The 15,144-nt window shown below is 44.8% G+C and overlaps 1 protein-coding gene across 1 annotated transcript in view; it reads right to left on the minus strand.

The window, feature by feature from the left end:
- st6galnac3 (ST6 (alpha-N-acetyl-neuraminyl-2,3-beta-galactosyl-1,3)-N-acetylgalactosaminide alpha-2,6-sialyltransferase 3) overlaps nt 1–14,145 on the minus strand; it is a 95,101-nt gene extending 80,956 nt beyond the window's left edge. The window contains exon 1 of the mRNA XM_018734638.2: nt 13,521–14,145. Within this exon, the coding sequence (XP_018590154.1) occupies nt 13,521–13,538 (18 nt within the window). The 5' untranslated portion in view covers nt 13,539–14,145. The remainder of the gene's footprint in view (nt 1–13,520) is intronic.
- Nucleotides 14,146–15,144: the final 999 nt, after the last annotated feature.

A 15,144-nucleotide genomic window follows, 5' to 3' on the forward strand; every position in this document is an offset into this window, starting at 1 on the left:
TTCACCAAAGTGACTTACAATGTTAATCTACCTACAATTACTTATCCATTTGTACAGCTGGGTAATTTTTTAATGGAGCAGTTTAGGGTAAGGATCTTGCTGAAGAGTACTACTGTAGAAAGTGAGACTTGAACCTGTGACTTTTGGGTCCAAAGGAAGCAGCTCTAACCACTAAACTACCAGCTGCCCTTGTTAACAAAAATAAATAAATAAAAAGAAACAGGAAATTTGAGGTGTTATGAAATGTCCAGCCAGTCCTTCACAGAGAAGCGTCGGAAGCCACAAGGTCCAGTAAGGTGAGCGCCCTTGTCCACCAAGTCCACTCTCCTCAGTGCCCTGTCTGTGGGCTCCTGTGGGGGAAGGTAAAAATGCTCCACATTTCACTGTAACAATATAAGCACTCTAAGCATCTACTTACTCAAACTTTATGAGATCCACAATGACAACTAATTAAAATGCTGTCATAATCCAGTGCCCAATATTAAACCTGCTAACTTCTACCCTCTATAAAACTCTTACAGTGAAGCTGTAGCATTTCTTCTTCGCATCAACACTTTTTTTGCCAGCAGCTTTTAAAGCAGTTTATTGAAGATGAGCCATTCTCAGAATCAGAATTTCTTTTCCAATTCGTGCAATCAAAACAAAAGCTGCAGCGCTCCGTGTTCCATGTCCCAAATCAAACCGAAGAATGAACCCATGATAATGCTGATTACTTGCCCGAATGTTTAATCTGAAAAGAGAATGAGCAGTAAGTTAGGTGGCTGACTGCGCTCAATGTGAAACACAAATCATAGCCATTGTGAGTGAGATATTGATTTAAAAACTTGCTGTAATGCGAAGTGAAACTGATCTTATTTATGCATGGCCCAATACGGAGGGTTAGTGAGACACTGAACAGGGCCCTGCATGCAGAATCATTAGTGGACGAAGGCATCAGCTGGACTCCACCCCCACGGCCATAAAAAACCCACGGACCCCTCAGTACTGTTATCCTTCCGACGGGAAACTCCAATTGCACCCTCAGTTGCAGCCTTCCATTCCTTCAAGACCCACTTGTGCAATCAGCCCGGAGTGCGTGCTCGAATCCCCGCCGGAACTTCACTCAACGTTAACGCTAACTGTTTACCGCGGTGCCTAATTGTTGTCTGAGCTCTCTGGCGGAAGCAAAATCTTTGCTGTAGAAGGGCTCCGAACACAATGTCAGCTAGAGGTCGGCCAGCCTAATGGAGAGCGCCATCATGTCACGTTCCCTGCGCTACATTGCTAATGCAATTACATGGATTTCTGCTCATGCGGGGACCCTGGATCGAGAAGAATCAGGAGATATGCAGAGGCCAGCGACTCCCAGGGATAAAAAAAACCTATTTGTGCAACAGTTTGCGAAGCAGCCGGTGCACCCCTTGCCAAATGAAGACCCCAGGATCAATCGTGGTGGGCAGAAGTGGTTTCCGTTATACAAGATGATGACGACACTGGAAGGCATCACCTGGTAGGACATAACTTGACTGCTTCTGAGTCGTTCAGCACATCCTTCTACAGACCCATCACCCGTGCCCATGGATAGAAACAATCAAAACTCACAGAACGGTTACAGTGATCACGGAAATGTGGAGAGAGCCCGAATCTTCAGAGAGTGAGTGACCTCCTGAGCACCGCATTCTGCAGATCCAGGTACAGCAGGAGCGCCACAGATCTGGGGTCAGCACACACATCAGGCTGCTCGTGGCAACGCCCCCACGTGAAGCCAAAGTGCCGCACGGTCATGCACGAGTCTGCCTCAGGCCAAACGCAAGAGCCGGTGCCCCCGAGAGGTCACCTTCCATTCACAAGCCAATTTCCACACGACTCCCAGCCTTGCGACAGCTGCATTTTGCATCTAAAAGAGAAGCATCGGCTCAGAACACTCCTCCCTGCGCTCCAAGCAAATTGGGCTGTGCTGGACTTCAAACGGTCTGTGTGGACATTTGATCCCGCAAAGCGACAAGTCCAGCTGGTGTAATTGCGATTAGGCAGCGTGGCATCTCAGGTAGACAGCGGCACGCATACCACTTTCCCTTGATAGAGAGGAATCTCCAACTTGTCGCTGAGTATAATGAGGCGATGCTTAATCCCGGCACACTCGCTAACCTTTTAATCCTGCCTGCGCAATGAACCAGCAGCGGGCAGGTTACTGTTTATGAACCGCCATCGGCTCAGATTCGGCTATTTATACAAGACAGCAATAATTGTGCGTCTGCCAGATGATATGCAGCGAGGTCACCGCATACAGAATGGGAGGTCAAACGCATTAACGTGCGGACGCATAAAACGTTCCTTCTGATGGCATTCCGGAGTATAATAAAAGGCATTAGCCATGAAACTGAGCACAAGCTGACGTGCATTCAAGCGTTTCTCGCCAAGCTACGTGCACTCATAAGCATAAACTTGGACGCTTAATTTATTGTAGATGTTATCCCATAGGTGCGGTGGTGCAGTGGGTTGGACCACAGTCCTGCTCTCCAGTGGGTCTGGGGTTCGAATCCCGCTTGGGGTGCCTTGCGGCGGACTGGCGTCCCGTCCTGGGTGTGTCCCCTTCCCCCTCCGGCCTTACGCCCTGTGTTGCCGGGTAGGCTCTGGTTCCCCGTGACCCCATATGGGACAAGCGGTTCTGAAAATGTGTGTGTGTGTGGTAAATATGACAATGAACTTGAAATATAGCGATTTCACCAGTTCATACCTTAGGAAGTATATCCTTAAGCAGGACAGCAGACAGCACATGTCAGATCTGCAGTTGTAAGTGACTTTGTCTAAAAACATTGGCAAAATAATCAAAATGCATATTTTCGAAATGAAGGTTGTATAACATTTACAATTGAGGGAACGCAAGCAAACTTTTCCAGCACAGATCAGTTTTAGATTACTGTGCATCTGCAGATCACTTTCACTAGTGTCCTCCAGCAGAAGGTTTTCTAGTGGAACGTGATCTCAGCGCCACCCGAGCCCCGAGGGCACCCGGCGCGAGATGTGTGTCTGGACACGAACCAGGACACGTGAGCTGCGCTCACGGACGTAATCTTCCCAGGGGCATGAGGATGGGACCATGCCAGGCGAACGGGGCCTGCTTGCTGGACCATTACCTGGTGTGATCAAACTGGCAGGGCTTCTTTCACATCCAGGCTTGTTTGGAAGCAGAAAAATTAGTATAACTGTGAGCCAATAATTCCACCCACCTCATGTTATTTTATGTGATGGAGTACAGCACAGGCTTGCAGGGTTAAAACACAGCATTTCACTAATAGCCTTGCGGGATCCAGCACTCCAGCATCTCCACTGCTTGCAGTCTGTACCATGGTTGGCTTTCAATTACAGATCCCAACATCATAATGAAAGACTATCTGTTGTCCATTTGTACTGAAACACAGCACCCCTCTTCTATATTCATTTCCTTTGGCTTTAATTATGGTTATAATGCTAATAATCCCAGGGAAGACTGCAACATGTTGGTAAGAAAAGCTTTAGATGAAGCAGCTCCTCTGAAATTGGCAGCCACAACCACGGTTTTAATAATAGAACATGCTGCCTTCGACTGGAGTGTCGTAATTCAGAGCGCAAACGGAAATGTAGTAAATTGCACATCTTCCAGTCAGCATGGACTGATTAGTACTGCACCCTACAAAAAGCTCTCCATATGGCTCACTCCTGCTATTACTCTGAGCTGATAGAAAAGCCCTCGCTTCCTTTTCATTACTGTGGCTGAGCTCACTGAAAAGAAATTGGAACAGATACCCAGTATTCAACTTAATATTAGTAGTAATGATTTCACGGATTTCATTAACAATAAAATCAATAATATTAGACCTCAAACCCAGCTGTCATGTATTAACTCTAGAAAAGCTTCACATCAGCACAACCTACAAGATAATGCCTTAGTCATCTTAGGATAATTAACAGACGAGAAGCAGCTCAATTAATCTTCCGAACAGAGCCCACTACCTATCAGCTAATCCCAAGATTCGCCGGCTGTACATAAATTTGTATCATATTTGTTATGATCACCTTCCCATCTGTCTCTCAATTCGACAGGCAGTTTTGCATGTAACGTGAGCTGGCAAACAAACTGTACATAAATAAAGTGTAATTGTACATAATTAACACACCTTTATTATCAGGTTTTGTCTTTGTCTCATAAGTTGGTTGGAGTAAGAGCCTTGCTCCAGAAGCCACTTGTTTGCACTTAACAACTATGGACCCATTTACAAAAGATTATCAAGAATTCTAGCAAAAAGGGCAGCCTTACACCTACAAATTTATTTAGAGACCGAGATTATAACTGAAGAAGCATCTTCACTTGAGCAAAAACAACAAAACTGTGCTGTTTGTTGTTGAAATGCACAGTTTTCCTCAGGAAGTTCTACTGTGCTAATGCTTCTAGACCTCAGTGCTGACTTTCAGGTAACGGATCACATTAAATCCTATAGCTGCATAGGTCGGGGTCCTACACTGGCCTGTCTGGAGCCATGCTAAAGTGGTTTGCCTCTCATCTATAAACTGTTTTCAATATGTGCAGACTGATAGCTGCACACTACTGTCAATGTCTGTTGTTAAATACGGAGTTCCACAGGGTTCAAAACTGGGACCCATGCAGGCTTTTATATGCTACTACCAGAAAAACCCATACACAGCCATGAAGTTATAAAATAGGATGATTTTTCCCCTATATACTGATGACACACACTTCTGTGTATCGATATAAATGACATTGTGTCTACAGCTCCTATAGCAAACCTTTTTCTTGAACTTCAAAATTGACTGAAAAAACAGAAATCCTATTCCCAGGAGGAAATAAGGTAGATAAGAGTTTATTGTTATCAGATGTTACCCTGAAGGATTTAAACTTTATCTTTGAAGAATTAGCTAGGAGTTCAGGCATCATTTTTGACCATGATCTATCCTCTATTACTCTTGCGAGTTCTCTATCTATGCTACGTTTTCTGCAGTTTTGGAGTATTTTAAAATGAATGTAACTCTTTCTGTTCAACACACCCATTATACACACATTTATCTACAGCATACTAGACCACTGTAATGCCTTACTCTTAGGGAATCCGAACAACACCTTCGCAATGATTTCAGAATCCAGCGGCAAGTATAACAACAAAAAACACAACGTGCGATGAAATTACATTACTGCTTGGGTCCTTGTATTGGCTAACAGTAATGCTTGTTTGACTTTAAAATCTTATTAATTAGAAGCCTCTGAAGGATTGAGCCCTTACCTGTTTATCAGAACTCAAGTCAGAAATCACATCATGATCACAGAATGAAGGCTTTCTTGTTATTCCTAGAATAAATACAAGGATTGCAGCAAAGATTTAATTTATAACCCCCTGAAATTAGGAAATACTACTGTTGATGTGCAATGGTCTTTCAATCAGTGTTTTTAAGTTATTCTTAGGGCCTATTACCTTTTTAGGCTATTGATACTTTGTTATGTGGCTGTTTGCCCAACTTTCGCTCCATGTTTGTGTTGCTGTTTATGCAGCTAACAGGCAAGAGGGCTAGGAAGAAGGATATTGAAAAATAATTTGAATAGGACTGAATGTATAACTGTCCTGCTGCTGTCATTATCTCACTGCCACTTTCCAAGGCATTCCTACGAACACCACATGAAAGAATCACATGTTCCAGCCTAGAAGCAGTGATTCCTTCAGGACATGAGACCCAAACAACACAGCTGCACACAATTTGTCCGGCACACATACCTGATTGGCATATGAAACAGAATCCTGTTCACAGCAGTCTTTCCCAAGGCATACATTTCACTGGGCAGATTTTTTTTAATTTTACCGCTGTAATACAACACCTTGTGACAAGCTGCTGCTTTCATGATATGGAAAACAGCTGATTGATGGATGGATAGAGCTTTCTTTTGACAGTGTAGTGTTGCTTTAGAAGATCTCAACACCACTGTGCAACTGCTGCTGCAGGCAAGGCTGACACCTCAGTGACAAAGATAGTCTCCAAGGAGTGGAGCTACATCCTTCAGACCGTGACATCAACAGCAATGGGTGGAGAAACAATGAGCAATGATCAGTGCAGGCCAAGGGAACCTTGCATGAATATGTACTCCACCTGGTTTCTGAGCTCAAATTGGAAAACCCAGCAACACCCACTTGAAAGCCCAGCGGTGCGAGCGACAGGGACAATGAACTACTGAGCAGCAGCATAACGTGATACGGTCTGTCAAGATGTCCTTCACCACATTCTGTATGAATGGATTGATGTGGACAAGTGTGGCAGGAGCCATACAAACTTTACCCTAAGGTAGACGTCTCTGGATCCAATGGAATAAGAGGTTCTGGCAGTTCCATAAAGGTGCGAGGCAAGGTTTCCTGCAAAGGGTTGGTCCACTTGCTGCACTAAAAGGGAAAGCTAATGCAGCGAGACACGCTGCCATGCGGGGAGATGCTCCTCATTCAAAAATGCTGTGACTGTTTATTCCTTGGAGGCGGATGACTTTTGGTACCACACCGCTCCTCTGCTGAGTGTGTTTCAACAGCTACTATCCAGGTCTCGACCTCTTGTGTGGCACATACTCTATGTCTTTACATCCATCAAGTCAGTGCAAACTGGAGAGGTATGTGAGAAAGCTACTGCCAAATTCCAGAATAGACTTTGTAGGCTTCATGACATACTCATGGTATTCTTCACACAGCGGTCAAAAAGCCTCCTGAATAACTTTTTGGTATTTTATTTTACTTTTTTATCCACAACCTAGAGTGAAGTGGATAAACATACAAAAATTTGGAACAGCAGCTTATGAAACACAAGTTTAGATCACTAACACTATTAAATCATTTGTATGAAATCTTCCAGCACGCATGTCAGCTACGTCACGTGAGAATATATAGAATACAAATCTATTTAATTCCAGTATGTCTGTTCATTTTTGGCATTTTCGGATCCCACATTTCCAAGTTCCGGCAGATAAAAAGTTTGGCCATATCTGCAGATGCCATACAGCCAAACAACAGTGGTCATGCAACCTTACAACAAGCAGGTGAGTGCCAAGTCTATCCTTCGGTGGACACTGGAAGAAACCATCCACCACTCTGTCCATCAGCTATAAGGATGAATGAAAATGCGTTTGTGTTCAGAAGCACAGGGAGAAATATTTATGTGTGCATGCACTGACATTCAATGAAAGTACTGTGAGCAAGATGACCTCTCAAACATGTCTATGCATAGAATATTTTCTTTTCTCAGATGGCTTTCACACCTAGTTCAGTGGGAAGCAATATTTTGGATTCAAGTGGGCAGCACAACGAGTAGCCACCCTGCCACGGCGTTGCTGTCAGGGGTTCGATCCCTGCTCAGTTTGTATGGAGTTTGCATGTTTTCCCCATGTCTGCATGGGTTTCCTCCCACATCCCGGAGACATACTGTTCAGGCGGATTGGTTAGTGAGAGTGAGTGAGAGAAAGCTTTTCGCTAATGTGCGGATGAGTGACCCATTGTAAGTAATGTATCTAGCAGCGTAAGTCACCTCGGGTGAGTAAGGTGTGGGCTGATAGTACTACGTAGCTCACTGGAAGTTGCTTTGGAGGAAACAGTCTGCTAAATTAATAAATGTAAATGTAAACGTAAACCTTCTTACCGCATAACGTCAGTTTGTTGCGACGCGTGAAAACACTTTCATCACCCAAGCGGGCGATAACACATGCAAGGCGTGTTTGGCGTCCGAGTTCAAGCTTGTTCATCTCCTCCCCTGGTATGGAAGCAATCAGCTTTAATTTCAAGAAGCAAACTGGCAATGAATTCCATAGAAGATTGAGTTGGCGGCAACACTGGTGACATGCACCCTTATCCAGCTGGGTGTAATCAATAGCTAATTAGGGAAAGCATTCTAGTCCAAGTGTAATACAGAGCACCAAATGAACAAGAGTAAGGCCAACGCCGAAACACACGCGGGGTTGTCGATACTTGCCCGCAAGCAAATATCACCCTATCTCATAAAGATGTTATTAGTCACACTGAAGTCACCAAACTGCACACACACACACACACAATGTTCACTTCACTGTGAAATAGAATTCGGCTTTCCTCTTCAGCAGATCTTTTGTGTCCCAATCCAAAAAAGATCACAGTAAATAACATAAGACTTTGTTCCAGTACTGCATTCGCCATCAGTTTTCCTGTTATTAAATAAACAACAGAGCCAAACAAAAGTGGGTCACAACAACACAGATACAGAACCAGCGCACCGAGAAAATGCAAAAGATGTACATGCACAAATAAAGCATACATACTAAAACACAAAGTGAAAGGGTACAATAATTAGGGGGTGGGGAAGCACCACTAAGAAGTTCCAAAAGAGTGACCAAATATGCCAGAATTCATTGACTAGTGATGATGAGCCCAATCAAATTTGAACTTTTTAAGTGGAAGTAAGTTAGACGACTGAGTCAAAGTCATATTTGTATTGAAAGCCTTTCTTACAAAGGATCATAATAAAACGCATTTTCTTCAAATATGAAAAATATTCATCATGCATCCTGCATTTTCATGAAAAACAAAATTAAAATTAAACCCCGTCGGGGTGAAGAGACTTTAAGTTTCCACTGGGTACTTTCAATGCATCGGGAACGAGGTATGTGTAAGAGAATGCTGAAAAGTAATCCGAAGATTTCATTTAGATTCACCGATCGCTCCTCCCTTTTCCTGTGAAAATGGATCTGTTGGGAACACGCTTGAGCGATCCAAAATGATGCTCGCATTTACTTTTCAAATGCTTGTTTCCATTCTGTTCTGGCTGAACGCACTCAGTGTTGACCGTGACAAGTGACAGCTTGTCAACAGTCCATTACAGGGCATTAACACTGAGTGAATGATCACAGGTATCGTGTTAAGATGCTCAGGAAATTCGAGCCATCACGTCCAAAGCCTTTCATCAGCAGTTGCAAACGTGCATCCACAATAAGTCCACTCAGAGTTCACCCTTCCTTGCACTACCTAATGTGTTCCGAACCTATTGTCAGTTTAAGTCTGGAGAGAAGTACTGAATAAACTCAGCTTGCAAAGAACGGCTGTAAAAAAAAAAAAAAAAAAAAGTGTACAGTATTCCAAACCATAGCAAAACAAATTTGATTCAAACCAAAAAATAGGTCACGGTACATACAAAAGACCAGTGGGATTCCATCCGGGTCCTGGCTTCTCCCGTGTATGCTGGTTTTTGTCAAAACTCGGTTTGCATTTGACGGTACTTTACGCTAAAAAAGGCCGTGATTTAAACCAAACTGTGCCGAATGCATTAAATGATCACTCCTATAGTTTCTATTATCAACCTTCATTTGCCTGATGCCTTTTTCCGAGGCAAAGTATAATGTCAGACAAGCAGTTTTACAATGAATTACCCTTTTATGCAGCAGGGCATTCTTACTAAGTACCTTGATCAACAGTATTTTAGCAAGAGTGGGATTCAAGCCAAGGCCCTTCGGACTGTAAGGCAGCAGCTCTACCCACTCTACTGCAAACTGCATGTATTAGCCCAGTACTGCTTAAAACATTAATAATACATTTATGTAGCTTTTCCACCAAATGAAATGTAAGTCAAGTGCTTGTTATTTCAGTTAATCAGCAATTACAACGAAAACAATTTTTCATTATTATTAAGTTTTGATTAAACTTTTAATATTCATTAACTGATTCATTGTTCATTGGTACTTTATTGTGTTTCTGGTTCCATAAATTATTACGTTAAGGAACCATGTTTTATTAGCATAAACAGACCTGCACAATTTTCCTAATAGAAGTATTCTTCAACATAAATTCCATTTCGCGAACTGAAAAATTACAGCGGGTCCTCAACTACTGTGATTAATTTAACATGGTTTAAACTGTGCGATTTGTCACACAAATGGCTCAACTGTGCTCATGAAAAATTGTACGACTTCACTCGCACTATTGTGCATTTCTAAGGTGATGCTTTTTATACCGAACGTGTGTATAAAATGTGATTTTTTATTTATATTGAAAATGCGGTCGTTGCTGCAACGTGGTGCATTCTGCATAGCGAGGGCGGAGTATCATTACACCCCGGCAAAGCGGAGCCCCTCTAAACCCAGGACTGTCGTCGAGTGATCGGTGCATGTGGCAGTTTATATGGAACTCAAAAAGGAGCACAGGGGCTAAAAGAGAACCCACCTCACCTTTCTTCCCGACCCTGGTACTCACCTCCGCAGACAGAAGGCACTTACAGCAAAGACCCTCCGCCTCCTCCAGCTACAGCCACTTGTCATTAAGCAGCTTCAGTAACTGTGGTTTACAATTATAGGAACACTATGCCCTGCCCCTCTAAAGAGTCCCTAAGGACTGCGAGGACCCTTCTCACACTCATACCACAGTTCACTTGTGGAATTACCACAATCAGAAAATAAACTGACAATGGGAGGACGAGCAGGCTTCCTAGTGACTAGCAAAAAGCAGCCATGACAAACACATGTAAACATTTCTTTTTTACATTTACATTAACAAGATGTCAAAAAGCACTCGAGTATGTGTTGCGCATTTATCTCACTCCAACTGGGATTTTTTTTTTTTAGTTTTAGAGAAATTCTGAGAAATGCCTAGAGGATGTATTATATATTACGGAAGTGGCGCTTACGCTCTGAAAAAGACCAGAGTAAATATTTTTGTTCTGAAAAACATTATAAAAAAAAGAGCTAATAAAAAAAATTTAATGCAGCACAACAATATTCTAGGTCAAAAACAACCACACAGCCAAGCACAAACTAAAACAGAATTCATATTTCTGTCTCACCATTATCACCAATTTTATTTCCATTCATATAGTAGGTGAAGGTATTAAAGCTGGGGGTAAACTTTGTGACCGTATGGATTACTACTTATGCAAAACATGACATATATGGCATACTCCAGTCTGCTTTATAATTATACACTGTATATCATAAGCTGTTTTGTTTCTGTATTGCAGTCACATTAGGTCTACTTCCAGCCTGCCAAAAACAATCAAAATTCATTTAAAACTTTTCTCGGTTGCAGGTTGTAAACAGTTTCTCACAATCATTTTTTGCAAATAAGACTTTTTAAAGGGAAATGGGGTAGAATGGTGCAGCGGGCTTGGCCGGATCCCGCTCTCTAGTGGGTCTGGGGTTCGAGTCCTGCTTGGGGCGTCCTGTCCTGGGTGTGTCCCCTCCCCCTCTGGCCATACGCCCTGTGTTGTCGGGTTAGGCTCCGGTTCGCCACGACCCCGCTTGGGACAAGCGGCTTCAGACTGTGTGTGTGTGTACGTACTTTTTAAAGAAAGATAAATTTATGGAATGTATTTATACTCGGGGGTGCTGTGGCGCAGTGGGTTGGACCTGGTCCTGCTCTTCTGTGGGTCTGCGGTTCGAGTCCCGCTTGGGGTGCCTTGCGACGGACTGGCGTCCCGTCCTGGGTGTGTCCCCTCCCCCTCTGGCCTCACGCCCTGTGTTGCCGGGTAGGCTCCGGTTCCCCGTGACCCCGTATGGGACAAGCGGTTCTGAAAATGTGTGTGTGTGTGTGTGTATTTATACTCGGGGGTGCGGTGGCGCAGTGGGTTGGCCCACAGTTCTGCTTTCCGGTGGGTCTGGAGTTCGAGTCCTGCTTGGGGTGCCTTGCGACGGACTGGCGTCCTGTCCTGGGTGTGTCCCCTCCCCCTCTGGCCTTACGCCCTGTGTTGCCGGGTAGGCTCCGGTTCCCTGTGACCCCGTATGGGACAAGCGGTTCTGAGAATGTGTGTGTGTGTGTGTGTGTATTTATACTCTAGGGACAGAATATAAATAAATATATGCAAAATACATGTACATAACTTGAGGGCTATTGTCGCAACTCCAGCAGGAAGCAGTTCCACTGCAGATGTTTTCACTTTTAACATTCAGCTGGCGAATCCATCTGCTTTACTACAAACCTCCTTGGCCGCCATCATCCATTGTCAGGAACCGGCAGTTTATCCGCAATACCGCAGACCGTGGCCGACGGAAAAGACACACACGAGTCGAGGGAAAGCAACAAGTGCGAAACCATGCCATATGCGCAGTCATCCTAGAAAAGATTACCAAAATGCTTGTGTCGAGTTTTTATTGCAACCCCGGCAAATAAATGAAATCAAAACTCAAACAGAGAAACATCACTTGCTTTTGCAGATGCAGATCAGCCGACGGAACGCGGTTCACACCCGAAGAAGCACCCGGGGTAACTTCTGATCTAAGAGGTCCATTTATGAAGACAGCACTTACAAAGCTGGTGCAGTGAATGCTTCCAGATCCTGCAGCCCACGAGAGACAGCCTCTGAACACGGTCTTCACGGGACACAATCTCTATAGGACACAGTCTCCATGGGACCTGACCCTATAGTAAACGGTCTCCACAAGACCTGATCTCCACATTACGCAGTCTCTGTGGGACACGGCCTCTATATATATATATATAACACAGCCTCCGCAGGACCGGGTCTCCATCGGAAACAGATGCGACGGCGACTTACGAACCTCAGTGTCGAACCGATTACAATAATTGCTACATCTTCCAATTACTAGGGAAAGTCAAAAAAGTATCTGCGGTGATCTGTATTCAGATGAATCATTAAGTTAAATAAAAGGTCATGTGAACCTTGACATGCAAACAACACTGAATGACATCAGTATCTGGGAGCCATAAGGCAAACAATGAAGCAGGAGAAGTTGCGGCAGCTGCTCATGCAGCAACTCCAGGCAGGAGCAGGAGGGAACAGGAGGGAAAAGGAGGGAACAGGAGGGAGCACATGAGCCCCGACACTGACTCCTGCCGCGTTACCGCGCGCAAAACGCGTCCGGTTCCCACTTAACTGCTGTGCAGCGTGGAATCGGTGCGAGAGAAACTGTCCACCACTTCTGGCCTAACATCAAAGGCGTCTTACAAGAAGAGAAACAGTGTTTATAACACAGAGGACCTCTGCACTCTGATGATGCGCTTCGGATGATTCAGTCGTGAGGAGAACGTGGGACGTGAGATATAATTCATACACAGACAGAACATACATTTTTTTTTTTTATTTCCAGTGAGTAAGAGACGAATTACTTCGCTCGGGCGGCGATGAAAACTGGAACACGACTGTTGTTGCCCGCAAAGTCCGCCGCAACACCGCCGGGGGTCCTGCAGCCCGCGAAGAACTAAGCGCCACAAGCCGCGCGATCGGGCCTCGAAACGTCCATTTTTTTGCAACGAATATAAAATAAAATACAGACGAATATCAATATGAAGACGTCGTGTTTCGATGAGAGCATGATCCGAGGGCTAAACTGCATCTCCTCCGCGAGCACTGTCACTCACTGTGTGCTTCCGCCTCTCTCCCTCCCTCCCTGTGTCCGTCTCGCGCACAATAAATAACACGCGCGTGCTGTCCTTCATGCCGTGTTTGGGGGGGAAAAAAACGCCGCGGAAACGTCGGGACCTCCGTCCGAACTGGCAAAAAAGACACGTTAAAACACATACACACACACACACACACACACACACACTTACCTTACACATCCAGGCCATCGTCAGCTGGACTGTGTGGTACAGTCGGTTTGCGTCTCCAAGCGCAGTGTCACGCAGCGTCTGTGTTGTTCTGTTGTTTTTATTTTATTTTATTTTATTTTATTCGTCGGACGCGGGGTGGCTCGGCGCTTCGCAGGTATGCATCTTCATAAACATCATACCGTCCCGTTATTCATTCTCTTCTCGGGCTTTTTTTTTCTATAGCTACTGGCTGAGAGGCACGGAAGCGCCGCCCCCCTGTGTCACGTGACCAGCCGTGATTCCTGCCACCTGCCTCACGCCCGCCGCCTCGTGCCTCCCGCCGCGCGCCTCGCGCCTCCGGGCTCTCAACTCCCGGCTCGCGTGTGACTTCTCTGTCCGCGAGACGGGCGGGACGCGTACGATGGATCCTGAGGCAGAGGAAGCGAAAACGGAACCTTCCAGAAAGGAATCTCGTGAAAAACAGCGTGCTCCTGCGCGGCCCTGTGTGTGAACATTCCCACAACAAGCCAAGGAAGGTGTAGTGTTTTGTGTTCCGAGGGTGACCACGCTGTAGTGTAGGACGTCAATATGGAGCGGAAAACTTAAGACCCTGATTACGTACAGCGAAACGAGAGCAAACGAATAAACTTCGCCTCAGCATTTCAAGTTATTTCTATAATAACTTTTATTATTATTATCGTAACAGTGTTGTAATAATTATTGTATTATGAATAGCATGATAATGATTAAAAACAATTTCTAAATTTGTTTTTAATCATTAAAAAACATTTAGAAACGTTTAAATCATTATTATGCTATTAATAATACAATAATTATTATAATGATATAATAATTTTATAAAAAAATTAATGCTCTTCAAGCTGGTGTTCCAGCATGGCGAGTTAAACTCAACAGAAGCAGAGAGCAATAAACCATCTTCTCGTTGCTATGGAACACATACAGTACTGGAAGGATGTACTAGTGTTGTCTTCAGAACCGCTTATTGTAATCACACACACACACACACACACACACACACACATTTTCTGAACCGCTTGTCCCATACGGGGTCGCGGGGAACCGGAGCCTGCCCGGCAACACAGGGCGTAAGGGCGGAGGGGGAGGGGACACACCCAGGATGGGACGCCAGTCCGTCGCAAGGCACCCCAAGCGGGACTCGAACCCCAGACCCACTGGAGAGCAGGATCCGGTCCAACCTACTGCGCCACCGTGCCCCCGCTATTGTAATCATAAAAGAGAATTTTTTTTTTTTTTTTTAAGAAAAGCACATTTTTCAAGGGGGGCGCGGTGGCGCAGCAGGTTTGACTAGGTCCTGGTCTCCGGTGGGTCTGGGGTTCAAGTCCCACTTGAGGTGCCTTGTAATGGACTGGCATCCCATCCTGGGTGTGTCCCCTCCCCCTCCGGCCTTACACCCTGAGTTGCCGGGTTAGGCTCTGGTTCCCCGCGACCCCGTATGGGACGAGCGGTTCAGAAACTCTGTGTGTGTGTGTGTGTGTGTGATGTTTTTCCATCAAGGAGCAACGGAGCAGCGAAAGAGTGTCCACCACTGGCTGTACTGTACATTACATGGATGCCCTGCTTTCCGGTCTCCGCATATCCTTTCAGATTCCAGTTACTGCTTTTC

The sequence above is a fragment of the Scleropages formosus genome, chromosome 3, assembly GCF_900964775.1.
Source record: "Scleropages formosus chromosome 3, fSclFor1.1, whole genome shotgun sequence".
Taxonomy (NCBI): domain Eukaryota; kingdom Metazoa; phylum Chordata; class Actinopteri; order Osteoglossiformes; family Osteoglossidae; genus Scleropages; species Scleropages formosus.